The sequence below is a fragment of the Caretta caretta genome, chromosome 1 (genome assembly GCF_965140235.1).
Source record: "Caretta caretta isolate rCarCar2 chromosome 1, rCarCar1.hap1, whole genome shotgun sequence".
Classification (NCBI taxonomy): domain Eukaryota; kingdom Metazoa; phylum Chordata; order Testudines; family Cheloniidae; genus Caretta; species Caretta caretta.
This window is the reverse complement of record NC_134206.1, coordinates 265,821,864-265,848,127: the sequence shown is the minus strand read 5'-3', so window position 1 is coordinate 265,848,127 and position 26,264 is coordinate 265,821,864. Positions and strand designations below refer to the sequence as shown.

Here is a 26,264-nt window from a genome sequence, read left to right as displayed (position 1 = left end):
AGAGGAAATATTTATGGATACTGTTTCTAGGCGCTTACTCCTGTTCGGAATACTCCCCCGTACATTTTTAAGTGGTGCTCAGGTCATTTGTTCTGCCTACAGAGGGGGAGGGTAGGGGATCCAGTGAGGGGACAAAGGGTAAATGTTTGACTTAGAAACAATCACCTGACTGGCTGCGGGAAGCAGGACTAAATTGGTGGAGAGTTTGAAAAGCCCGCGCTCTGCAATGATTGGTCCGTCTCCCGCCCTGGGTTTAAAGCAGGGCACCTAGCGCTGACATACACGTTTAAAATCTGAACACGGATATCTTGATGGGGAGGGTGTATGTGAGTCTTTCGTAGTTTTGTTTTCACTGTTTAATACACAGCGCGTTTAGCTATTATTTTATGTTTTATTCCCTCTCGCTACTAATCTTCCTCCTCCCCCGTGTTAGATATGCCTATGGCTGCCTAGTTAATATTAGAAGATCAAAACCTTTTTTCGGTTCGCTAACCGATAGTGACCTAGTGAACCATGCTGCCATTTACTAATTTAAAGCATTTATAAAGAGGACATGTAGGGCGAAGAACCTTAGAGTGCCAAGGTTTTAAAAACCCACAAATTAGGAATCACTGCACAACTGACTCATTTGGAGGTCACATCCACCACACAAGCGATGAAATCCCTATATTCATATGTGCAATGCAGGCGTCGTTTCAGGAACGCTACACATTTACTGCACAGCTGTGCTCTTCACCAACCAGTTTTCACTGTGATACTCTAGACACGTCTCCTCAGTCGGGTTTTACAACTGTTCAGCGTACCTTGCAAGGATATGCTTTTCAGTAGTCGTGAGAACAGTCTCTTCTCTCCCCCCCCCCATTTTCCTAATGCTCAAAGATGCCGAAAACAGTCTGTATTAGCTATAACTTTCAGAAAGTTATGAAGTTGAGAACAATAGAAAGAGAATCTTTTGTTAGGTATACACAGTAAGTCTATACTAGGAGTTCTAAGCAGTTATAGGGATTAAACTCTCCTGAACTGTTTTTAAAAACCTGCTCATTTCCCACTCTAAATATTCAGTAAAAGGCTTTGGAGAATTCCTCAAATCAGGAACTGGAGGAAAATGAAGGAATAAATTAAGTTAATTTAGACTTCAAAGACCTTATTCTTATCCACACTTGCCTGCTCTACAGTATTTTCACTACGATATACCCTGGAGATTAAGATCAAACATAAACCTGTAGTGCTAGAAGGTTGCCTTCATGCTCCTTGGTGAGGGGTGGGGTAGCTTTTGGAAGGGAAGTTGTAGGCCTTGACTTTAAAGCAGTACACATTTAACCATCCTATTTAACCACCAAGAAAACTAGTAACTGAAATAGAGCAAATAAAGCTTTAGATTGTAGTAAAAGGTCTAGTTAGTGTTTGTCTGAAAATGAAAACCTACTTTTTCTATACACTAGTTGTTCTGCATAGGAGTAAATAAAATAGTAATACAGCTCCTCCGTGGAGAGAGTGGGTGGCTCTTAAAAGAGCCTTTGGGTTATAGCCGAAAAAAAAGATTTGAAAGTTTACTTAGAACTAGTGTACTTTGTGACGGCCTTAGTGCCCTCAGACACGGCGTGTTTGGCCAGCTCCCCCGGCAGAAGCAGGCGCACAGCGGTCTGGATCTCCCGGGAAGTGATGGTCGAGCGCTTGTTGTAATGCGCCAGGCGAGACGCTTCCCCAGCAATACGTTCAAATATGTCATTTACAAAGGAGTTCATGATCCCCATCGCCTTAGAGGAGATACCGGTGTCAGGATGAACTTGCTTCAATACCTTATACACGTAGATAGAGTAACTCTCCTTCCTGGTCTTTCTCCTTTTCTTATCTCCTTTCTTCTGAGTCTTGGTCACAGCTTTCTTCGAGCCCTTTTTGGGGGCAGGAGCAGATTTTGCCGGCTCTGGCATAGTAGCAGTTTATCGTTTGCTGAATAGCTCAAGAACAATAGCATGCGGATGGCACAGCTACCCTTGTATATATAGGGAGCGTATGCAAACGAGTAGCTTTTGCAGTCTGACTTCCTATTTGATACAAGAAACAAATGGTCTCAGCACCGGCACATACGACTTCATAATTGGTCATCTTCAGATACCATGTCACCATTGGTTGTTATTTTTTTCAACCAATCAAAAAGCAATTTATCAACCAATAGTTGGAAGCAGTATTTGCAAATGTTTCGCTTTAGGTGCAGCCCTACTAAAGCTTTTAAAACTGTAAAGCTAGAGCCGAAGTCGAATTCAGGAATGGCTTATAGCTGTTTATATTATAGGGGAACACAAATCCCTGTAGACGCTACTCTCAATCCCTAAGGATCATTGGGTTCTACTCCTAAATTAGTAATGAAACTAAAAAAAAAAAAAATTATGATCTTTCTCTATTAAAGGTACAAATTATACAAATGTACTCTAAATAATGCATTTGTGAAAAGTCATTATAAAGTTCCATATTTGTTTATCAATAATCCTGAGGTTAAATTAATCCAGTCTACAGGTTACTTTTTAAAATTAGGTTTCAGAGTAGCAGCCGTGTTAGTCTGTATTTGCAAAAAGAAAAGGAGTACTTGTGGCACCTTAGAGACTAAGGTGCCACAAGTACTCCTTTTCTTTTTTTAAAATTGTGTTTCCTTAATACTTGCCAGTGGGATCTAAAATTTACCTTGATTCTTTCCTTGTTGTCACTGGTAATTATATGTGTTTACAGGCCAAATCTGTGGCTTCAGTTGTAGCTGCACATGAAGAGGTTGTAGGCTAATGAAATCACACAATTATAACTGTGATCAGAATTTGGAGATGAGGTAACACAAGAGCAATTAAAGAAATAATTTGGACTGTGGAGTATTCATTATTGTTGATGATCATTGAGAATAAAAAACAAAACTATAAAAAACAGTTTTTCAGAATAAACGATGAATTTAAAGTGGTGGCAGTTGGGTGAAAAAAATTGTAAACAACAAATTTGATGTGGAAATATTTGAGATGCAATAAAATGGAAATCCTTTATAAGAACAATAGGTGAAGGTTAAAATGACAAAATGATACTATAATTAGGACCACAGAGGTCTGCCTGTGTGTAACTCATTGCAGGACCAATGAGCCAGGGAATATCTAGCTTTATTGAAGTCAATGAGTTTTTGGCCTTGACTTCAGTGAGGCCAGAATTTCACCTGTCATCCTGCAAAGACAAAATGCTTAATGCTGTACTTTCCTATTGACTTCTTGTGATTAAAATTAAATACATTGCATGTGCTTTCAGGATACCAGCTTAGTTAGCACACACTTGGTATTTTCTTTTGTTTTACGTGGACTGTGTGCGTCATGTAAAACAAAGTTAGATTCAAGACCTCTATATATTAATAATCAAAATGTAAATTTGTTTATTGAAATCTAACCTGGGTAGCTGTGATAATAAAAATAATGTGTAAATTCAACATTGAATAATAGTATTATTATGAATAAGAAAATGTAATGATTTAATACAATCAAAGTATCTTCAAAGAGGACATCTATATTTTTATTATGGAATTGTGGGGAGTTGATTTTATACAAATATATATTCTTTAATGAGTCATTCTAAACCATAGTTAGGTGTTGTTATCCTACACTTTCAAATCCAAAGGTTAGAGCCATTCCAATTTTCAGTCAAGCACTGTAGCAATAGGTTAGTCTATTTTATCTACTTTCTCTACATTGTAAATTATGTTTAAATTGTTTAATAAAAGCCACTGCTGTTTGGTTCAGTTGTTTACATTTATCAAACAGAAACTGAAGTGATCTAACATTATTATTGGACTATGCACATTTTCCTTTCTTCCACCCTAGTTTTCCAGAAAACTGACTTTTTCCTTAACCACAGTAAATGCTCATTGCCTAGATCATTAGTAATTCATGTTCATGATGCAGGGTTTGTCAAAATCACTCACCTATAGACTAACTCAGTTCCAACTGAACTCAATAGAATGGGATTTTTTTTTTTTACCAGTTACTGCAGTTGAAGCAGTTAGGCCACATCTCAGTGCTTTTGAGGAAAATCCCACCCTAAAATCCTTAAGTGATGTTATCAAACTAATATGGTGTGAAAAATCTATTTACAAACTGAGGTTACTGTTTCTATCACCTTTCTTTTTTTAATTTATATAGTTTACAACATCTATTAGGATTTTCTATAACTTCATCCTGAAAACATGTGTTTAATTTTCATATAAATAATACCATTTACTTCATAAAGCTTTTTGTTTAGTGCCTTGTTTTGAAAGAGAATTTAAAAATATATAATAAATGTGTCTGAGGAAGGCATTATTTGGTGATAACACGCAAAATTGTAAGAAATGTTGAGAAACATAACTTCTGCCCCTTAATTAAGGGCGGCTGAGAAAGCTTCTGTGAAAGTTTTCTGCTGATGCAAGGAAAACAGGGACAAAAAGATTAAAAATTAGAAAATGCACAAAGAAAATGTGATACTAACAAATTATATGACAAATATCTTTTAATTGAAAAAAAATCTGTGACACCTTTATCCACCTCTGGTTATATTTACTTCTATCTTTATACTGTAAACTCTCAGGAATTATATAAATAATCCATCACTATTTTGATCATCTGTAAATATTAAATATTTTTTAAATAAAATCACTGTTTTCAAAGGTGAAAGTGGGATTTAACAAACAAAACCAACAATCAATAACAAAACCAACCAAGCAAGCAAACAAACAAGCTTCCCTGGGCTCTCTTTATATAACAAATACGATATCATAATAAGCCAATAAATCCCCTCCCCAACTCTTTCTACTCCACTTTTTTTTTAAATTACTCTTCTAGGTTACATTGTTGCATCAAATTGGGGAGAAAAAAACAATCAACAACAAGAAAAAACAAAACAAAATGCAGAGATAAGGAAAAGTAAAAGTGCTATATATTTCATGACTGATTTCAAGAAAATCAATATCACTTGTGATTTGTGGTGATCAGCAGCCAAATGCTAGCCTGGGAGTGGGCCCAGTTTGCTGCCCCCCCCCCCACCTGTAGGGTGGGTTTTACCTTGTGACTCTGCCTTGATGTGCCAATCTAGTTGGTTTGTGCCCTGGGCCCATCACTATTCCGGTAGGGCAATGTGGTGGCTGGACTGATCACCCTGATCTGGAGCTAGGGCTGACACCCCTTGGCTTGGTTCTTGCTTCTGATACAGTTGGAGACCCTTTCTATTTGAGCATTCCCCTATGGTTGCGATCTCGCCCTCATCTTCTCTGGGACACTAGCCATTCTTGCAGCCTGAACATATGCACAACATAGCAACTGGTATTTGTGGACGTGAAAATGGAAACCTTCAACCACTGGCAATAGGTGGTATGCCCGGTGTTGATGCTGTTGGCAACTTTATCCCTCTGACATGTGGTCTGATGTAATGAGAAATCTATTGAGGAGCGGCCCATCCCCCTCCACATATAATATTCAACCAGGGTCCTTTCCTACAGCAGTTTAATGGATTGAAGCCCTGCTTCAGCCTTATAAACTTTAATTTGAGGTTTGCAGACTTATAGCTATATTAGGGCAAACCCCTAACTGGAGCAAAGGGGCAGGAGTCTTTATCCATGAGAGTGCAGCCTTTTACATTCTAATGTACAATACAAGCTAGGGGACCACAATAAACAGTTACTATTACCACACCTGGCTGAATCCCACGCTTCCCAAGGGAAACCAAGACAATGAAGGTATGAATAGATCATCTAGTGAAAGGTGCTTGAAAAACCCTGTGAGAACAGTACACTAAGCAGACACTGGTATGAGATGTGGGAAGGGGCTTGTATGTAAGCTGTGCAGAACTCTGGTTTTTAGTTTACGTTGTCTGATGTAATGTCTCAGGAGAGACTTCTCTTTGCTTACAGAACTAAAGCAACTTTGCTTTTCAGTAAGGAGCCACCTCTATGTTAATATTTCTGTCATGCTGGAAATACGGATAACGTGGTAGCCCCTGATGTCCTCTGTCCCTCCATGGTCATGAGACAGTAAGCCATGTCTCCAAAGCATGATAAAGCGCAGCCTTCAGCTTTGCAGGCTTTTAGTCTTATCTGTTAAATGGGAGAATCTAAAGTAGAATCCTCTGAGCCTGATGGCCTACTTGAGTGCTCATGGCAAGGCATTAGTGAAGGTGGTAGTTTAACCCCTCCTCCCCCCTTCCCTGCCAATGTCTGGATTAGTAGATTATGCCTTAGAAGGTATTAAATGGGTCCGTCTCTGTCCTTGCATACCAGTCCTGTTCAAGCACATTGGTCAGGGCCAGTGCACAATTCTTCCAAGGAGACGGGTGTTTCATGTACCCACAGCCTGGTTCCAGTGTGAGAGCACCAGTCACTTACTGCATGAATTGAACACTCTTTACAAGATTCCTGAATGGGGAAAATGGCTCAAGTTTGGAATTTCTTCCGTATCACTCCTTGTGTGCCCTCAAGTGGGCATCGGGAGTGCAGACCTCATGCTGAGCTGAGCAGAACTACCTTTGGGATGGAATCCTACTTGCCCTAAATGGTCCATACTTGTGACGTGCACACTGTAATATGAACAGAGGCTTGTTTGACCTCCCTAACAGGAACTGGAATATACTTAACTCCTCTTGGTGGAAAGATTTAAGAGCAGGACACCAGGGCTTAGTCTATCTCATGTCTTACCCTGTGGAAGTGAGAGATTCCTCTTCCTAGCATGGGGCACAGCAACCTTCACAGGGAGGGGAAGGAGTCAGGCATTATCCTATAGGAACCACGATGCCAATACACTTGATGTGGTGCTAGCTGGAGTTTGAGGTCCCTTCTCATCTCAACGACTGAAAGAGAGAGGGATGCTAGTGGGTGAGTGGAAGTGCCCAGAGACCTTTCTAGTGTGATTGGCTTCCTGAGCAGTGGAGGGTCCAAGAATTGGCAAAGGATCAGTGGAGTGGGAGTGACTGTGGTGATCTGTTTCCCCGTGGGGACCTTGGATGTAATTTGAATAATAAAATTGCTGCCTGGTTAAAACTCATACACTTCCTTGTTTTCTTCCATGTGGGGAGCACACCAAATGAATGAATTGGGGAGAGGGGAACCAAAACCAACCAATCAACAAAACCACCACCTCCCAAGATGGAAACAAAGGAAAAATAAAAATAAAACAGTGCTGTATTTCATGACTGACTTTAAGAAAACCTTTATCACTCGTGATTTGCAGAGATCAGCAAACCAAAGACAACCTGTTACTATGTAATTCACTAATTACCGTGTATGTGTACCTGGGCAAATATACATAGATTGCATAATTTTGGGTAGATGTGGGTATTTTTCCCAGTACTTTGGTCCAAGTAAGTAAAAACCTAGCCCTTACAAAATCACACACAACCCCCGCCCCCTTTGTACCCACTTTATAAAAGAAAGGCTACCTATATTTCCGCCACACTCCCACAACTCCCTTTGTGAAACAGATTAATTAGATTTCATAGAATCATAGGAGTGGAAAGGACCTCAAGAGGTCATCCAGTCCAGTCCCCTGAACTCAGGAGAGGAGCCTGCTTTTCTGAGTGCCGGTTCTGTAACCATTCAAATCAGTAGTCACACCCTGGCAACGACATCATTCACATTATGTGAGGAGACAGAAAACAGAACCAACGTAGGTACCCAGCCTCGTCCCTTATGATTAGATCTGAATGTAGCAGACTTGAAACCCTCCTTTGTTCAAATTTTGGAAAATGGCGACGAATGTCGGAGAGGCTTAGAGAGAGGGGGAGAAAGAAATCTGTCAGTGAACCCGATTGGTCATATTTTGCCGCAGATTCCTACTTGAAACCGGGAAGGAGGGGAAGCTTTACAAAGCCACACAATAGCAGCCACCCCCACCCCACGGGAAGCCGCGTTATCGAAAGGGAAAATATTCAAAAGACAAGCAGAAAAGACATTGTAAAGAGATTCCTAATTTGACCAGCAGCACGCTGAGAGAGACCCAGCCGTGTCAGGAAACGTGGGCTTCCAGGGCAGTTATAATGATTAGCGCTAGCCTGAGTCTCCTAATCCTAAAGCTGTCAATTTTTTTTAGCCTGCTTGCTAAAGGAAACCAGTGGGGGGGGGGGGGGGGAAAAGCTGGAATGTTTTGCCTGCCTAGGACCGTCCCGTCCCAACCGCCGCATGCATGGACAGCGAAGAGCGAGGGGGGAGGAAAGGTGCAAATGGCCCGCCCTTTTTCCTCTGCAGTTCTCAATCAGGTCGTACTTCAGGCAATATACAGAGACGGCCACCCATTCTCGCTCCACAGCTTTGTCTGTAGTGCTAGCGAACATGTCTGGTCGTGGGAAGGGAGGCAAGGGTCTCGGAAAAGGAGGCGCTAAGCGTCATAGAAAGGTGCTGAGGGACAATATCCAGGGCATAACCAAGCCAGCAATTCGGCGTTTGGCTCGTCGTGGGGGTGTAAAGCGCATTTCGGGCCTCATTTATGAAGAGACTCGGGGAGTGCTGAAAGTATTTTTGGAGAACGTGATCCGAGATGCTGTTACTTACACTGAGCATGCGAAGCGGAAGACTGTGACTGCTATGGACGTTGTTTATGCACTGAAGCGTCAAGGTCGTACTCTGTACGGATTTGGAGGCTAAACCCGTGCCTGTAAAATGGTCTGTTAGAAAACATTTGTAACCCAAAGGCTCTTTTCAGAGCCACCCACACTTTCATGAAAAGAGCTGCTGTTCTTGGAGAACTCTGGGACAAGGAGTATTCATGCCCTTGTTTATGTATTCCTTAATCAAACTAATAATTATTTAAGGTGAAGCGAAATTTATAGAATGATTGTACTGTTTGCGCTATAAATAAAGGGTAAGGTAGTCCTTTAGTTTTCAACTGGGGGAAGTACTTGCAACACACACACCCCACGCCATCGTGAGGACTCCGTGAAAGCCGCACACACGGCTCAAAATGTATGCGAGCGTACCTACATGCAAAAGAGGAACCATGGAAGGACGATGTTGTATGTTAGCCTGCGGGAGTTATAATAGAGGGGGGGAAAAAAAGCTCATGCTCAAATAAATTGGTTAGTCTCTAAGGTGCCACAAGTACTCCTTTTCTTTTTGCATAATAGAGGAACTACCCCGACCCACGAACTACAGGGAAAAAGGAGGGGTTTCCGATGATAAAGCAGAGTATAACACCTTAAGTGTTCGTGCATTAAGCTTAAAAAAAAAATCCTAGGCCAACAGCGAGCTGTTTTACCTTCCGCAAGGATAACATACGATGTATGTACCTTTCCAAGCCACTTAAAATATTAAAGCAGAGATACAGCTCTTTTCCGTGTAAACGTGGTGGCTCTTAAAAGAGCCTTTGGGTTTTTAAGTGGTTGCAAAAGAGGGGCTTTACGCTCTTTCCCCACGGATGCGCCGGGCCAACTGGATGTCCTTAGGCATAATCGTGACTCTCTTAGCATGAATAGCACATAGGTTGGTATCCTCGAAGAGACCAACTAGATATGCCTCACTAGCCTCCTGCAGGGCCATAACAGCCGAACTCTGGAAGCGCAAGTCAGTCTTGAAATCCTGGGCGATTTCACGCACCAGGCGCTGGAAGGGCAACTTGCGGATGAGCAGCTCAGTAGATTTCTGATAACGGCGAATCTCTCGTAGGGCCACAGTACCGGGGCGATAACGATGGGGCTTTTTCACTCCCCCAGTGGCAGGCGCGCTCTTCCGAGCAGCCTTAGTAGCCAACTGTTTACGAGGGGCTTTGCCACCGGTAGATTTACGGGCAGTCTGCTTGGTCCTGGCCATTCTGCACAATCACTTCTCTTAACTCTGAAAACAAGAAGCAGAATGAATCGAGCCGAGCGCGCAGACCGCTCTTTATAGACAAACTCTGTCTCTTGATTGGATGAGAAAGAGACGACAACTCTCATTGGACTATTCAAAATAAATTTGAAAAGCCCGCGTTATTCACAGAAAGCTCCGATTAAGGCACGTCAGTAATACCCCCGGAAGTGTGGATGGGGTAGCTGTACCGAGGTATTTCTTAAGGGACCGATCGATTGAATTATATTTTAATTCATGGATCTCATAAACGCATGGCCATCACAGAAAGCTCCGATTCCAGCACTCCTGGGAGTGCTGTGACGGGGACACGTCACGGAATTGCCTCCTTGCTGCCCTACTTTCTGGCTCACAGAATCTTCTCGCCAGTCCGCTCTGTTTTCCAACACTGGTTCATGCGGTTTCTTTCCATTTGCAAAATAACGAAATCATCACCCTTGAAATCAGTCTTTAACATTTGAAATAATTTTAGTCCTCTCTCCTTCCAAATGTTCAGTGAGGAGACGGTCAGAAAAAAAGTGGCCATGCTACCCCATCCACACTTCCGGGGGTATTACTGACGTGCCTTAATCGGAGCTTTCTGTGAATAACGCGGGCTTTTCAAATTTATTTTGAATAGTCCAATGAGAGTTGTCGTCTCTTTCTCATCCAATCAAGAGACAGAGTTTGTCTATAAAGAGCGGTCTGCGCGCTCGGCTCGATTCATTCTACTTCTTGTTTTCAGAGTTAAGAGAAGTGATTGTGCAGAATGGCCAGGACCAAGCAGACTGCCCGTAAATCTACCGGTGGCAAAGCCCCTCGTAAACAGTTGGCTACTAAGGCTGCTCGGAAGAGCGCGCCTGCCACTGGGGGAGTGAAAAAGCCCCATCGTTATCGCCCCGGTACTGTGGCCCTACGAGAGATTCGCCGTTATCAGAAATCTACTGAGCTGCTCATCCGCAAGTTGCCCTTCCAGCGCCTGGTGCGTGAAATCGCCCAGGATTTCAAGACTGACTTGCGCTTCCAGAGTTCGGCTGTTATGGCCCTGCAGGAGGCTAGTGAGGCATATCTAGTTGGTCTCTTCGAGGATACCAACCTATGTGCTATTCATGCTAAGAGAGTCACGATTATGCCTAAGGACATCCAGTTGGCCCGGCGCATCCGTGGGGAAAGAGCGTAAAGCCCCTCTTTTGCAACCACTTAAAAACCCAAAGGCTCTTTTAAGAGCCACCACGTTTACACGGAAAAGAGCTGTATCTCTGCTTTAATATTTTAAGTGGCTTGGAAAGGTACATACATCGTATGTTATCCTTGCGGAAGGTAAAACAGCTCGCTGTTGGCCTAGGATTTTTTTTTTAAGCTTAATGCACGAACACTTAAGGTGTTATACTCTGCTTTATCATCGGAAACCCCTCCTTTTTCCCTGTAGTTCGTGGGTCGGGGTAGTTCCTCTATTATGCAAAAAGAAAAGGAGTACTTGTGGCACCTTAGAGACTAACCAATTTATTTGAGCATGAGCTTTTTTTCCCCCCCTCTATTATAACTCCCGCAGGCTAACATACAACATCGTCCTTCCATGGTTCCTCTTTTGCATGTAGGTACGCTCGCATACATTTTGAGCCGTGTGTGCGGCTTTCACGGAGTCCTCACGATGGCGTGGGGTGTGTGTGTTGCAAGTACTTCCCCCAGTTGAAAACTAAAGGACTACCTTACCCTTTATTTATAGCGCAAACAGTACAATCATTCTATAAATTTCGCTTCACCTTAAATAATTATTAGTTTGATTAAGGAATACATAAACAAGGGCATGAATACTCCTTGTCCCAGAGTTCTCCAAGAACAGCAGCTCTTTTCATGAAAGTGTGGGTGGCTCTGAAAAGAGCCTTTGGGTTACAAATGTTTTCTAACAGACCATTTTACAGGCACGGGTTTAGCCTCCAAATCCGTACAGAGTACGACCTTGACGCTTCAGTGCATAAACAACGTCCATAGCAGTCACAGTCTTCCGCTTCGCATGCTCAGTGTAAGTAACAGCATCTCGGATCACGTTCTCCAAAAATACTTTCAGCACTCCCCGAGTCTCTTCATAAATGAGGCCCGAAATGCGCTTTACACCCCCACGACGAGCCAAACGCCGAATTGCTGGCTTGGTTATGCCCTGGATATTGTCCCTCAGCACCTTTCTATGACGCTTAGCGCCTCCTTTTCCGAGACCCTTGCCTCCCTTCCCACGACCAGACATGTTCGCTAGCACTACAGACAAAGCTGTGGAGCGAGAATGGGTGGCCGTCTCTGTATATTGCCTGAAGTACGACCTGATTGAGAACTGCAGAGGAAAAAGGGCGGGCCATTTGCACCTTTCCTCCCCCCTCGCTCTTCGCTGTCCATGCATGCGGCGGTTGGGACGGGACGGTCCTAGGCAGGCAAAACATTCCAGCTTTTCCCCCCCCCCCCCCCCCACTGGTTTCCTTTAGCAAGCAGGCTAAAAAAAATTGACAGCTTTAGGATTAGGAGACTCAGGCTAGCGCTAATCATTATAACTGCCCTGGAAGCCCACGTTTCCTGACACGGCTGGGTCTCTCTCAGCGTGCTGCTGGTCAAATTAGGAATCTCTTTACAATGTCTTTTCTGCTTGTCTTTTGAATATTTTCCCTTTCGATAACGCGGCTTCCCGTGGGGTGGGGGTGGCTGCTATTGTGTGGCTTTGTAAAGCTTCCCCTCCTTCCCGGTTTCAAGTAGGAATCTGCGGCAAAATATGACCAATCGGGTTCACTGACAGATTTCTTTCTCCCCCTCTCTCTAAGCCTCTCCGACATTCGTCGCCATTTTCCAAAATTTGAACAAAGGAGGGTTTCAAATCTGCTACATTCAGATCTAATCATAAGGGACGAGGCTGGGTACCTACGTTGGTTCTGTTTTCTGTCTCCTCACATAATGTGAATGATGTCGCTGCCAGGGTGTGACTACTGATTTGAATGGTTACAGAACCGGCACTCAGAAAAGCAGGCTCCTCTCCTATTTCACAAAGGGAAAGTTGGGAGTGGGGTGGCTGGAAGAGACCCTTATCCTTGCTTTAATTTATAAAGTCGAAACAAAGGTTTCATGTTTATTATTGTAAAAGGGCTAGTTTTTGAATTACTCAGTAGAATGTCGGGGGGGGGGGGATGGGAAGGGAACCACACATATACTGTGTGTATATATATATATATTTGTCCAACTAATTGGAAAGCTAGCCCATATATATATTGCCCAGGCCCCAAGACAAAACAGTGAACTTTCTACACAATAATGGGTTACCTTAGCTTTGTTGATCTCTGCAAATCATAGGTGGTAATGATTAAATGTTTTATCAGTCATATAATATTAGCACCTTTTCCTCCCAGTTACACACACACTGCTGTGTTAGTCCCTCTCTCTCTAGTCTTTTTTATATGCTATCCAGCACTTCCAGCTTCTGGGTAAAATCAATAACTATAGAAATGAACTTGAAGGCCTCTGGCTTTTCTCCCTTATTGACCTGCTTGGAGTAAGTTTTGTTTCTGGTTGGTTGGTTCATATTTGGGAGGTGTTTTGTTGGGGTTTTTTGGTGCTGTGAAAAACACAACAAGCTGTGACACTGCTTACTGATCATTTGGTCTTGTAATTATACGTGAAATACAGCAGCAGTTTTTCCATCCTTATATTTTGTTTCTATTTTCATGGATGTTTCAATTTGTTCTTTCGGGGTTGCAGAGATTACAGTATGAAATTAAACTGCACAGGAGAAACTGAGACGCATGTAGCTAGACCTCATGGTTGTTTTGTTTGTGTATTGTTTCCTGTTTGCCCTTTTGAATATATTAAATATATAGTAGAATAACTTTTATTTTATTTAGTTATTAAATTACTTATTTATAAAATATAAATATTATTATTAATATTACAATCTGATTCTGATAACAGAATAATGATTTTTAAGAACAAGGTCTTTTCTCACAACTGTCAGGAGCTAAAATAAACAAATACAATTAAACTAGCCATAAAATGAAAATAAAATAAAAATTTAAATGACTGACTATAAATCCCTTTCCCTTCCAGTTTCTCAAGTCATTCCCTTGCCCAGGCAAATTGAATGTATACATATATTTTTTCTCTCAAAACTGTACATTAATAATTAATAATAATTAATCAATTTAATTTAATGCCCAAAAACTTAGGTAATGTAGAGTTAAGGTAGCCAAGCATTACCTTCTCCTTTTCCGGAATTTGGAGAGTGGACAACCTGAAACCTCTGAAAACCAGAAAATGGTAAATTAAAGTTTATATTGCTCCCCCAATGCACCCCTAATGCTTGAATTAACCACTGGAAATGGTTCATTAATGATAATGCCTTAAAAAGTAAACACGAGAAATGAATAAGAGAATATGCTCATGTTTATGTTTGGTCTTATCCTGGGGATTGTTAGCAATCTGGTGGCATACATAACAGTGGTCTCCAGGACTTAGTGGGGGATAGGTGAAGATAATGGTCATAGGAATTGTTAGGACAAGAAAGAAAGGGTGGTAACATTTTGCAGGTTTGGGATGGCCTGTTTGGAGTAGGCTTTCAGTGTCAGCCATATGTAGGTAACTCCTGTTGGCTATGCCTGAACTAAATCAAAGTTTTGCCTTAGTGAACAGAAGTTGTTAGACTTTGTCATATAGTGCTCATTGTGCTCTGTTCCCACCGTATTCTGAAGTATCTATGAGTGTAGAGTGCTAGTATGTTTGTTATTAACATTTTGGGACATCAATCAAAGAGGGCACAATAAAGATTGTGTTGTGTACCTTGAATTTTTAACTTCAGCTATCAGAGGTTTAAGTTTACCAACCTTCCACAATGTGGAGGGGCACTAGGCAGTGCTGGGCAACCTGTATTAACAAAGTTTTTGGATAGTAAATTTCCTTGTTTTATTAAAACGTAATTTCTCAGCATCCTCATATTTTACAGACTCTCCCTCCACTTCTTCTGGTTCCTTGGCAATAGTTACCCCAGCCAGAGACGGCACTGGCTGCACATTAATCTCTTCATTGTCAACGCATCATCTCAAGGACTTTTCACATGTCCAACACAGCTTAACCCTTCCTCCCCAGCATGCCTCCCTACATAGGAGCAGGCTGAGGAGTTCAGAAGCAGACAGAGGAACAATGAAGGGGCTGACATACAGTCAGTAGCAGCAGTTTTTGAAGGGGGACAGAAATAGGGGCGAGGGCATAGCTGTATTATTTTGGAAAGGGCAGAGCTGAACTTCCCTGTGTCACCCAATTCACACCTCCGACTCTCTAGACTCGCTTTGTGCACACAATTGACTGCACTGCTCTGACTTCCCCTTCCCTCTAAGAGCAGCAGTATGGGGGCCTGTAGGATTAACCTAGAGCCTCCTACTGCTGGAGACAGCATGGAGCATGAGGGGAGTTCTGTGTTATTCCTGTGTTCAGAGACCAGTAGAGGGAAGGGGAGCCAGACACCCCTCCTTCAGCTTGGTGAAGTAGCCATGGGCTATCTAAATAGCCTCATAGCTAGTGCTGGGGATGAGCTGATGATCGTGGTACATGTGGGTACCAGTGATATAAGGAAATGTAGGAGAAAGGTCCCGGAATTTTGGCTGCTAGTTAAGAGATTAAAGTCCAGGATGTACATGGTAGCATTCTCTTAAATGCTTCCAGTTCCACATGCAGGGCCAGTAAGAAAGGCAGAACTGCAGGGTCTCAGTGTGTGGATGAGGCAATGGCATAGAGATGAGGGACGTAGGCTGATTAGAAACTGGGGAACCTTATGGGAAAGGAGTTGCCTATACAGGAGGAATGGGCTCCTCCTTAACCAAAAGGCAACCAGACAGCTGGCACATACAGTTAAAAAAAAAGTGCTGGGGGAATGCCGACAGGTGCAAAGGAGCACACAGTTTGAGTGGAGATGTCCCTTAGGGATGAATTTATTAAAGGGGGAACACTGTATCCTAGTAAAGAGGACAGAAAAGAAGTTGGCAACGTACAGGTAGGAGGCAATGAGGAACAGTCAAATGTAACAGAGTTCCATTTAAATATAACACCTGAAGGCAAGCAACTGAATACTGACAAAATGTATAAATGCTAATATATAAATGTGGAAGTCTTAATATGATGGGTGAATTAGAGTGCCTGGCATTAAATGAGAATATTGATATCATAGGCATAACTGAAATTTAGTGGATAAAGGATAATCAATGGGACATGGCAATACCAGGATAAAAATAGATAGGAATGACAACAGAGTAGGTTGCGCTGGTGTGGGAGCGGAATTATATGTTAAAGAAAGAGAAGAGTCAAATAAGATAAAATCTTAAGTGATACAAACTGTACCATAGTATCTCTATGGATAAAAATTCCATGCTTGAATAAAAAGAGTATAGCAGTGGGAATATAGCACTGGCCAAGTGACCTGGATGGTCACAGAGATTGTAAAATGCAAGGGAAGTTAGAGAGAGGTTACAAAAGCAGAAAACACAATAATAATGAGTTTCAGAGTAACAGCCGTGTTAGTCTGTATTCACAAAAAGAAAAGGAGGACTTGTGGCACCTTAGAGACTAACCAATTTATTTGAGCATAAGTTTTTGTGAGCTACAGCTCACTTCATCGGATGCATAATGAGTGATTGCAACTATACCCATATTGACAGGATGAATGTAACCTCAGACCATGATGCAGAGATAAAATTTCTATACACTATAAATGACTGCATCTTGGAGCAGCTAGTTCTGGAACCCACTTGGGGAAAGGCAATTTTTGATGCAGTCCTAAGAAGAGCAGAGGATGTGGTTCAAGAGGTAACTATAGCTGAACTGCTCAGTAATAGTGACCATAATGTAATTAAATTTAACATCCTTGTAGCATGGATAATACCAAAAAAAAAAAAAAAAAGAGAAAAAGAAAAAAACCAGCCACAGAAACATTTAACTTTAAAAAAGGAAACTACACAAAAATGAGGACACTTGTTAGACATACATTAAAAGGACCAATCACAAGTGTTAAATGCCTGAAATCAGCATGGGGACTATTTAAATATACCACAACAGAGGCTCAGACTAAATATGTACCCCAAGTCAGAAAAGACAACAAGAGGATCAAAAGAATGCCACGGTGGCTAAACAACAGAGCAATGGAGGCCATTAGAGGCAAAAAGGCATCCTTTAAAATTTGGAAGTCAAATCCTAGTGTGGATAATAGAAACAAAGGTGCACAAACTCTGGTAGGTTAAGTGTGAAAGTATAATAAGAGAGGCTGGGAAAGAATTTGAGAAGCAACTTGCTAAAGATGCAAAAAATTAACAGAGAGAACTTTTTAAAGGACATCAGAAGTAGGAAGCCTTTCAAACAGGCACTGGGGCCACTAGATGACAAAGGTGTAAAAGGAGCACAGAGGGTATGTCTACATAGAAATTAAACACCCACAGCTGGCCCATGTCAGCTTACTCAGGCTCGTGGGGGTCGGTCTATATGGGGCTGTGTAATTGCAGTGTAGACATTTGGCTCTGGCTGGAACCAGGGCTCTGGGACCCTCCCCTCTCGCTGGGTCTCTCTCTTGTCTCTCTAATACCCTAGGACTAACATGGTTACAATAACATTGCATGCAACAATGGGAGATATTGATTTTTGCCATTTGAAATGGAAAAGTCACAACGTGAAGCAAACGAAGAAAAACTTAACAGCAACATCTATTTCCTGAGCAAATTCAAAAAATAAAACATCATCCCCAGAGGTTTCATCACCTGTAACCCTCTGACCACTAAATAAAAACTACAAATATGCTGAACAGCTCTGCAGAAGGACTTCAGAAAAACGGAGGCCTTGTCTACACTGCCACTTTACACCGCCACAACTTTCTCGCTCAGGGGTGTGAAAAAACACCCCCCTGAGCGCTGCAAGTTCCAGCGCTGTACAGCACCGGTGTAGACAGTGCCCTGGCGCTGGGAGCTACTCCCTTTGTGGGGGTGGTTTTTTTACAGCACTGGGAGAGCTCTTTCCTAGTGCTGGTACCACGACTACACAGCCATGTTAAAGCGCTGCCATGGCAGCGCTTTAACGTTGCTAATGAAGACATACTCTGAGGAACCACTTATTGCACCCCACATAATCAAACAAGAAATCATCACAGGCTCCCACACACTGGAAAACAAAAATAATCCGGGAACCAACAAGGAGATCGTGCAAAAATCCCAAAGCAACTATAAAAAAATTAAAACCAACACCAAAATGAAAAGTGGAACCAACAACAACAACTCCACAACCCACAGAACACCACCTCCAGGAGAAACCATGGCACCAGGACCCACCACATGAACACTATGTGACACTCCAACATCATCAATTTATCACGACTATCCCTAACTGGAGCTGAATTAACTGTACTCTCCAAGGGACGGGGCTTCTGCCCCACAACAGAAACTGTTACCATACTAACATGTGGAGCACTAAAAGAATTCGTCTGCCAACTTCACCTGTAATCTAATCCCCCACAAACCCAACTCAGCAATCTTCTACATCAGTGGCTCTCAACCTTTCCAGACTACTGTACCCCTTTCAGGAGTCTGACTTAACTTGTGTAACCCCAAGTTTCACTTCACTTAAAAACTACTTGCTTACAAAATACAATCAGTTGCACACATGCAAAATGGGAAATGACACCCTAGGAAGGAGTACTGTGGAAAGGGATTTGGGGGTCATAGTGGAGCATAAGCTAAATATGAGTCAATGGTGTAGCACTGTTGCAAAAAAAGCAAACATCGTTCTGGGATGTATTAGCAGGAGCGTTGTAAGCACAACATGAGAAATAATTCTTCCGCTCTACTTCGTGCTGATTAGGCCTCAACTGGAGTATTGTGTCCAGTTCTGGGTGCCACATTTCAGGAAAGATGTGTACAAATTGGAGAAAGTCCAGAGAAGAGCAACAAAAACGATTAAAGGTCTAGAAAACATGACCTATGAGGGAAGACTGAAAAAACTGAGTTTGTTTAATCTAGAAAAAAGAAGACTGAGAGGGGACATGATAACAGTTTTCAAGTACATAAAAGGTTGTTAGAAGGAGGAGGGAGAAGAATTGTTCTTCTTAACCTCTGAGGATAGAACAAAAAGCAATGGGCTTAAATTGCAGCAAGAGAGAGTTAGGGTGGACATTAGGAAAAACTTTCTGTCAGGGTGGTTAAGTACTGGTATAAATTGCCTAGGGAGGTTATGGAATCTCCATCAGTGGAGATTTTTAAGAACAGGTTAGACAAACACCTGTCAAGAATGGTCTAGATAATACTTCGTCCTGCCATGAGTGCATGGGACTGAACCAGATGACCTCTCGAGGTCCCTTCCAGTCCTATGATTCTAAAATCAGACATAAAAATATAAAAGTGTCACAGCACACTATTGCTGAAAAATTTCTGACTTTCTCATTTTTACCATATAATTATAAAATAAATCAATTGGAATATAAATACTGTACTTAAATTTCAGTGTATAGTATATAGAGTGGTGTAAACAAATCATTGTCTGTATGAAATTTTAGTTTGTACTGATTTCACTAGTGTTTTTTATGTAGCCTGTTGTAAAACTAGACAAATATCTAGATGAGTTGAGGTACCCCCTGGAAGACCTCTGCGTACCCTGAGGGGTATATATACCCCTGGTTGAGAACCACTCTTCTAGATGTTTCCCAAGACATACAAACAAAGGAACCCAGACAGACCCATCATATCTGGCCAACGCACTCATACTAAGGAATATTGGGACTCATCGAAACTATCCTCAAAACACTCACTCCACAAAAGGCTACCTTCTTCCAGGACACAACCAACTTCTTCCAGAAACTCTGCAACATTAACAACCTACCTCAGAACACTATTCTTGCCACCATGGATGTCACTTCTCTTTACAACAACATCCCTCACAAGGACCCCATGATTGACTGCCACAAATATCTACAAGATAATGGATAACATTCAGGTATCCACCCCAAAAACATCTTCAAACTCATCCATTTCATCCTCACCCACAACAGTTTTACATTCAACAACACTTTGTCCAAACCATGGGAACAACCAAGGGTATTAGGATGGTTCCCCAATATGCAAACTTTCTCAAATGCACCACAAAACCAATGATATATTTGAGATATATCAATGTTATTTTCATCCTCCAGACAGATGCCTAAACTTCTTCATAAATTTCCACCACAACTTCAACAACTGCTACCTCTCCATTTTAACTCTCTGTAGAACACACACTAACTTCATGGACACCACAATCAGCTTCAACAATGGAATCCTACAAACATCTATATACAAGAAACTCATGGATCACCACACTTACCGTCACAGATTGACTAACCACCCCAACACACCAAGACATATATTATCTACAGCCACTCAGATACCACAGAATATGCTCTGAGGAGAAAGTCCAGGATATATATCTTAATACCCATAAAACTGCCTTCACCAAACAAAGGCCCTCCACCAGAGAAGTAGATTGCATCATGGAACGGGCCATCCAAATACTCCAAGAGAAACTTCTTCAATATGGAAATAAAATCCTCTTTGACTGCACACCCCTGGTTGTCATTTACCACCCCACACTGGAACCCATATGGGGCATCATTAAACAGTTACAAACCATACTCAACGGGGACCACATCCTGAAAGAAATTTTTCCTGAACCCCCTCTTCCAGCCTTCAAACAACCCCTAACCTCTCCAAGCTCATCATCAGAAACAAGCTCTCCCACCAGGACATACCATCTCAAAGTAGCACCAGATTCTGCCACAACAACAGATGCAAAACCTGCAGACATATCTCCACTGCTATAATGATCAATCCACTCCCCCCATTCCAGATCCTTGGGTCCTATGCATGCCTATCACAACATGTGGTGTACATCATCCTATGCACTAAATGCCCCAATAAGAACTGTGTGGGTGAAATCAGACAATCACTATGCTCTCGAATGAGCTCACACAGAAAAATGGCAAAAGACAAAAACATCATATTACCTGTGGGTGAACACTTTTCACAAAGAGATCACTCTATATCTGACCTCTCAGTACCCATCCTCAAAGGAAATTTGCACAACACTTTCAAAAGATGAGCCTGGGAGCTTACATTCATAATTTTTCTAGACACTTTTCAATTTTTCAATCATGGACTGAATAAAGACACTGGATTTATGGCTTATTACAATAATCTATACCTTTGCCCAGCTTTTGCCCCCTCCCCCCTCACTTCCCCCTTATGACTGGAGAGGCGTTAACTGGCCACTTCACCTTGAATGGTCCCTTGAAATATCTATTAACTGCTTATGCTAAACAATCTGTTCCATCTTGTATTTAGCTGTGACATTTCCCAGACCTGAAGAAGATCAATGTGGCTTGAAAGCTTATCTCTCTCACCAAAAGTAGTTGATCCAATAAAATATATTATTAATAAGGGTTGTCATGTAGGGCCGTGCTGGCCCCTCAGAGCTCAGAAGCTGTGCCAGATCACAGACCTAAAGGGCAAAGATTGGGAAAGGGACAGTGTTCCTACCCTGAACTCTTGCAGCCCCCTCACCTTTTGCAACACTCCAAAGCTCCTCTCCCACTTTTATCTACTTCAGTCTCCAATTCATGTACTTCCCCACCACTGCTCCAATGTATTTCCTCTTTTATTCCCTTTGTTCCACATTTCTCTGACCTCCTCCACATGCCTGTTGCTCTGAGCCCCTATACCCCCACTCACAAATTCAACCACCAATTCCACCCTCTTTGACATTCCATGCCCCTGGTTAAACCTGGAGGGGCTATGGGAAGAAGGAAGGTAATGGGCCTGTGAGAAGTGCATGTAACAGCTGAAGTCAGGAGAGTGTAGACTCAGGCCTGGTCTACACTTAAAATATAGGTCAATGTAGGTACAGCTCCAAGGGCTGTGAAAAATCCAAACTGTTCAGTGCTCTAGCTATATTGACTTAACCCCTGGTGTAAATGCAGCTAGGTTTGTAGAAGAATGCTACCATCAACTATACCTATCATTACTTTTGGGGGGAGGGGAGGGCTTGCCCCTGGGAGAGTTCCTAAACTGATGGAAAAACCTCGTCCATAACTGTAGTCTGTGTCTACACAATGGGGTTATGTCAGCATAGCTATGGCACTTTAGGGCATGGCTACACTTGTGAGTTAGGGCACATTAAAGCAGCCCCGGGTGCCCTAACTCACGACGTGTCCACACTGGCAAGACACGTGAGTGCCCAGACTCCGCAGCTGGAGTGCTCTTGGTAATACACCTCAACGAGAGGCATAACGCTTTCAGCATCACAGCTGGAGCGCCACGGCACCAGTGTGGATGCCCTGGTCTGTTAATGCGCTCCGATCGGCCTCCAGAAGTGTCCCAGAATGCCTGTTCTAACCACTCTGGTCATCACTTTGAACTCTACTGCCATGTCCTCAGGTGACCAACCATCAAATCCACCCTTTAAATTCTCTGGGAACTTAAAAAACCCTTTCCTGTTTGCTCAGCAAGGCATGGAGTGCTCTCAGCAAATCTTTCCAGGTGACCATGCCTCCACAAGCCAGACGATCCCCAGTATGGAGCAATGGCGAGGTGCTGGACCTCATCAGTGTTTGGGGGGAGGAAGCTGTCCAGTCCCAGCTGTGCTCCAGCCATAGGAATTACGATACCTTTGGGCAGATATGAAGGGACATGATGGAAAGGGGCCATGAGCGGGACTTACTACAGTGCAGGATTAAAGTGAAGGAGCTGCGGAATGCCTACCACAAAGGCCTTGAGGCAAACCGCCGCTCCGGTGCTGCCCCCGCAACCTGCAATTTCTACAAAGAGCTTGACACAATACTTGGAGGCAACCCTACCTCCACTCCAAGGACCACCATGGACACTTCAGAGCCCAGTTCAACAAGGCAGGAGGGGGAAAGCAGGAGCGAGGGTGCTGAGAAGGAGAGAGACAGCCTGGCATCCCTAGATGCATGGAGCCAGGAGCTGTTCTTAAGCCAGGAGGAAGGTAGCCAGTCGCAGCGGCCAGTGCTTGGGGAAGGACAAGCACCAGAGGAGGTGCCCGGTAAGTAGCTTTTATTTTGGGAAGGAAGTTATTTGATGCGGGCTCTTGGGGCAAGGAGGGTTAGGGCTACTTGCATGCCTAGATGCAGAATAGGGTGTTGATGTGCTCTCTCACATCACGGTAATTGGCCTCAGTGATCTCTTCAAAGGTCTCATACAGAAGCTGTGCAATGAGCTTGTGCATGTTCCTTGGGAGAGCTACTGTGCTCCTTGTCACAGTCAGGCTAACATGTCCACGTCTCTGTGCTGTGAAGGGCGGGGAAATCATTGCGGCACACAGGCAAGCTGTATATGGGCCAGGGTGGAAGTCACATTGTAGTAGAAGACCCTCCCTTGCTTCCCAGGTCACCCTCAGCAGTGAGATATCTTCCAGGACGAACTCCTGTGGAAAATGTGGGGACAGTGTTCAGTATACGGGCCTCCTGCAGCTGTTAGCTCTCCCCAAGGCACAGAAACCCAGAGGACAGTACGTCCATGAAACAATCAGTCCCCCTTGCCCTTGTGCTTACTCACCATTTTGGAGCTCCTGTGGGTTATGTGCGCTCGCTTTGGGATGGGCAAATTCTGCTATTGTGTAAACTGTGCTTGTCTTTAAGTATAGGCGAATCATTGCTCTGTCTGGTGTGAACAATGCTGCCCCTGGTAAGTGTTGCATTTTGCCTTTACAGATGCGACCTTGAGATCTCAGCCGTCTGTGTTATCACCGGCCAAAAGACTCCACAGAATTAGGAAGAGGCCACGTAGAAGCAAAGAGGACATGCTGCATAAAGTAATGCAGCAGCCCCTTAATGAAAATCAAAAAGCGCAGGAGTGACGGGAGAGTGAAAGGAGGGTCCACCAGGAGAACGCAAAATGTGGGCACCAAAGTACGGAGCAGCTTCTAAGTATTATGGAGCACCAAGTGGACTCGATACAGGTGCTTGTAGCCATGCAGGCGGAGCACTACCGCGCCCCGCCCCTCCGAAGCCCTTATCCCAAAACTCTTTCTCTTGTGCTCCCATGTGACCTTCAACCCACTTTCTCCCACATCCGGGTTCTTATTGCCACCAGCTGCCTCAAAAACCTGTAGTTTCACCACCCAGCCTGGCAAATTACGACCTTTACCCACTGCACTCAACCCACATCACTATGCATTTTAGCCAGCCTGAAGTACAGCACTCACTGCACAGCATGCCAGACAGGAAAGAAGAGTATGAGAACAGGACATACAGAAATCTGTGATTGAACCATTCCCCACCCTACCCCCTTGCCCTTTCTGTTTCCCAAGCAGTTGTGTTTCTTTTCAATAAATTAATTTTCTTTTCAATAAATGGATTTTTTGGCTTTGAAAACATTCTTTATTATTGCATTAAGTAAAAGACACCTTAGCCCAGGAAAGCAACAGGCACTGCAAGTCAGTGTAGCAAACACTATTCCTACCAACATTGGAACCACTGCTCTTCACTCCCATGCAGGGCACCAAACATTGCTGGTGGCTTTCAGCATCAAATTGCTCCCTCAAGTCATCCCTAATCCTTGCAATCCCACACTGGGCCCCTCTAATAGCTCTGCTCTCTGGCTGTTCAAATTCAGCCTCCAGGTGTTGAACCTCCGAGTTCCATGCCTGAGTGAATCTTTCACCTTCCCTTCACAATGTTATGTTATGGAGGGTACAACACGCGGATATTGCTGCGGGGATGTTGTCATCGGGCAGGTCCAGCTTCCCATACAGAGAGCGCCAACGACTCTTTAAACGGCCAAAAGCACACTCCACAGTCATTCTGCACCTTCTGAGCCTGTTGTCGAGCCACTCCTTGCTGCTGTCAAGGCTCCCTGTGTAGGGTTTCATGAGCCAGGGCATTAAAGGGTAAGCAGGGTCTCCAAGGATCACAATGGGCATTTCAACTTCCCCTACAGTGATCTTCTGGTCTGGGAAGAAAGTCCTGGCTTGCAGCTTCCTGAACAGGCCAGTATTCCGAAAGATGCATGCATCATGCACCTTTCCGGGCCAGCCTGTGTTAATGTCAATGAACCACCCGCGGTGATCCACAAGCGCCTGGAGAACCATAGAGAAATCCCCCTTCCGATTAATGTACTCAGAGGCTAGGTGGGCTGGTGCCAGAATCGGAATATGTGTCCCATCTATCGCCCCTCCACAGTTAGGGAAACCCATTTGTGGAAAGCCAGCCACAACGTCATGCACGTTACCTAGAGTCAGGGTTCTTCTGAGCAGGATGCAAATAATGGCCCTGCAAACTTGCATGAACACGATTCCAACAGTTGACTTTCCTACTCCAAACTGGTTCGCGACCGATTGGTAGCTGTCTGGAGTTGCCAGCTTCCAGAATACAATAGCCACCTGCTTCTCCACTGGCAGGGCAGCTCTCAGTCTCGTGTTCTTGCACGGCAGGGTGGGGGCAAACTCAGCACATAGTCCTATGAAAGTGGCTTTTCTCATCCAAAAGTTCTGCAGCCACTACTTGTCATCCCCGACTTGCATGACCATGTGATCCCACCACTCAGTCCTTGTTTCCCAAGCCAAAAAGTGGTGTTCAACAGAGGTGAGCATGCCTGTGAATGCCACAAGCAATCTCATGTCATATGCTTTACATGAATTGACATCATCATCGGACTCCTCACTGTCAGTTTGTACCATAAGAAGTAACTCAACTGCCAAACGTGACATGCTGGCGAGACTCATCAGCATATTCCTCAGCACTTTGGGCTCCATTCCCGCAGACTGAAAGGGAAGACAGAGCACGCAGTACAAAAAACGTTGAAAGATGGAGCCAAATGTGGATGGAAGAACAGGGATTGCTGGGATGCGAAACGATGCATCACGGAGTGTTGGGAGAGGACCCAGAATGCCCTGCACCCCCTCATCCCCTTCCCACAAACCACAGTGCCAGAATGGGAAGAGGGGCTCTGTGGGATAGCTGTCCATAATGCACCACTCCCAATGCCGCTGCAAGTGCAGCAAATGTGGCCCCGCTAGTGCGCTTGCAGCTGACAGTGTGAACACACTGCAGAACTTTCCCTACTGCGCTCTCCGAGGGGTGGTTTAACTCACAGCACTCTACATCTGCAAGTGTAGCCATGCTCTTAGCTGTGCCACATAGTTCTCATAGTGTAGACATTGCTCCAGAGACCCTACATGTGGACTAAGTGCCTGGGGAAGGGCTTTACACATCCACCTGCAGCATAGGAGGCTGGCAGACATGTGAAGTGGCCCATTCGTCTTAAGGAGATGTTCTTAGATTAATACAAACTCCTCTTGGAGAAGAACAGAGACTGAACAGAGCCTGAAACAGAGCCGGAAACAATGGCTCTTTGAGAGGTGTGAACTGCTCCATTCATCTCAATGGATGTTCTCATTCTCCTTACCCCAGTGTCAGTGCTTGCAG

The 26,264-nt window shown here is 43.6% G+C and overlaps 5 protein-coding genes across 5 annotated transcripts; 2 read left to right on the top strand and 3 right to left on the bottom strand.

Moving 5' to 3' along the window:
* Positions 1 to 729: 729 nt before the first annotated feature.
* On the bottom strand, positions 730 to 2,343 carry LOC125630012 (histone H2B 8). The gene has a single exon (XM_048835399.2). It carries the CDS (start codon positions 1,929 to 1,931, stop codon positions 1,551 to 1,553), a length of 381 nt encoding a protein of 126 aa, XP_048691356.1. The 5' UTR covers positions 1,932 to 2,343; the 3' UTR covers positions 730 to 1,550.
* A 5,925-nt stretch (positions 2,344 to 8,268) lies between these two features.
* On the top strand, positions 8,269 to 8,857 carry LOC125630022 (histone H4). Its single transcript, XM_048835411.2, has one exon. It carries the CDS (start codon positions 8,312 to 8,314, stop codon positions 8,621 to 8,623), a length of 312 nt encoding a protein of 103 aa, XP_048691368.1. The 5' UTR covers positions 8,269 to 8,311; the 3' UTR covers positions 8,624 to 8,857.
* A 496-nt stretch (positions 8,858 to 9,353) lies between these two features.
* On the bottom strand, positions 9,354 to 9,806 carry LOC125630000 (histone H3). Its single transcript, XM_048835383.2, has one exon. The coding sequence runs from the start codon at positions 9,782 to 9,784 to the stop codon at positions 9,374 to 9,376; it is 411 nt and encodes a 136-aa protein (XP_048691340.1). The 5' UTR covers positions 9,785 to 9,806; the 3' UTR covers positions 9,354 to 9,373.
* Positions 9,807 to 10,559: 753 nt separating this feature from the next.
* Positions 10,560 to 10,999, top strand: LOC125629996 (histone H3). Its single transcript, XM_048835379.2, has one exon. It carries the CDS (start codon positions 10,569 to 10,571, stop codon positions 10,977 to 10,979), a length of 411 nt encoding a protein of 136 aa, XP_048691336.1. The 5' UTR covers positions 10,560 to 10,568; the 3' UTR covers positions 10,980 to 10,999.
* A 496-nt stretch (positions 11,000 to 11,495) lies between these two features.
* Positions 11,496 to 12,062, bottom strand: LOC125629995 (histone H4). Its single transcript, XM_048835378.2, has one exon. The coding sequence runs from the start codon at positions 12,039 to 12,041 to the stop codon at positions 11,730 to 11,732; it is 312 nt and encodes a 103-aa protein (XP_048691335.2). The 5' UTR covers positions 12,042 to 12,062; the 3' UTR covers positions 11,496 to 11,729.
* Positions 12,063 to 26,264: the final 14,202 nt, after the last annotated feature.

Coding starts and splice junctions, on each gene's coding strand:
- LOC125630012 (XM_048835399.2), bottom strand. CDS start 1,931: ATGCCAGAGCCGGCAAAATCTGCTCCTGCCCCCAAAAAGGGCTCGAAG.
- LOC125630022 (XM_048835411.2), top strand. CDS start 8,312: ATGTCTGGTCGTGGGAAGGGAGGCAAGGGTCTCGGAAAAGGAGGCGCT.
- LOC125630000 (XM_048835383.2), bottom strand. CDS start 9,784: ATGGCCAGGACCAAGCAGACTGCCCGTAAATCTACCGGTGGCAAAGCC.
- LOC125629996 (XM_048835379.2), top strand. CDS start 10,569: ATGGCCAGGACCAAGCAGACTGCCCGTAAATCTACCGGTGGCAAAGCC.
- LOC125629995 (XM_048835378.2), bottom strand. CDS start 12,041: ATGTCTGGTCGTGGGAAGGGAGGCAAGGGTCTCGGAAAAGGAGGCGCT.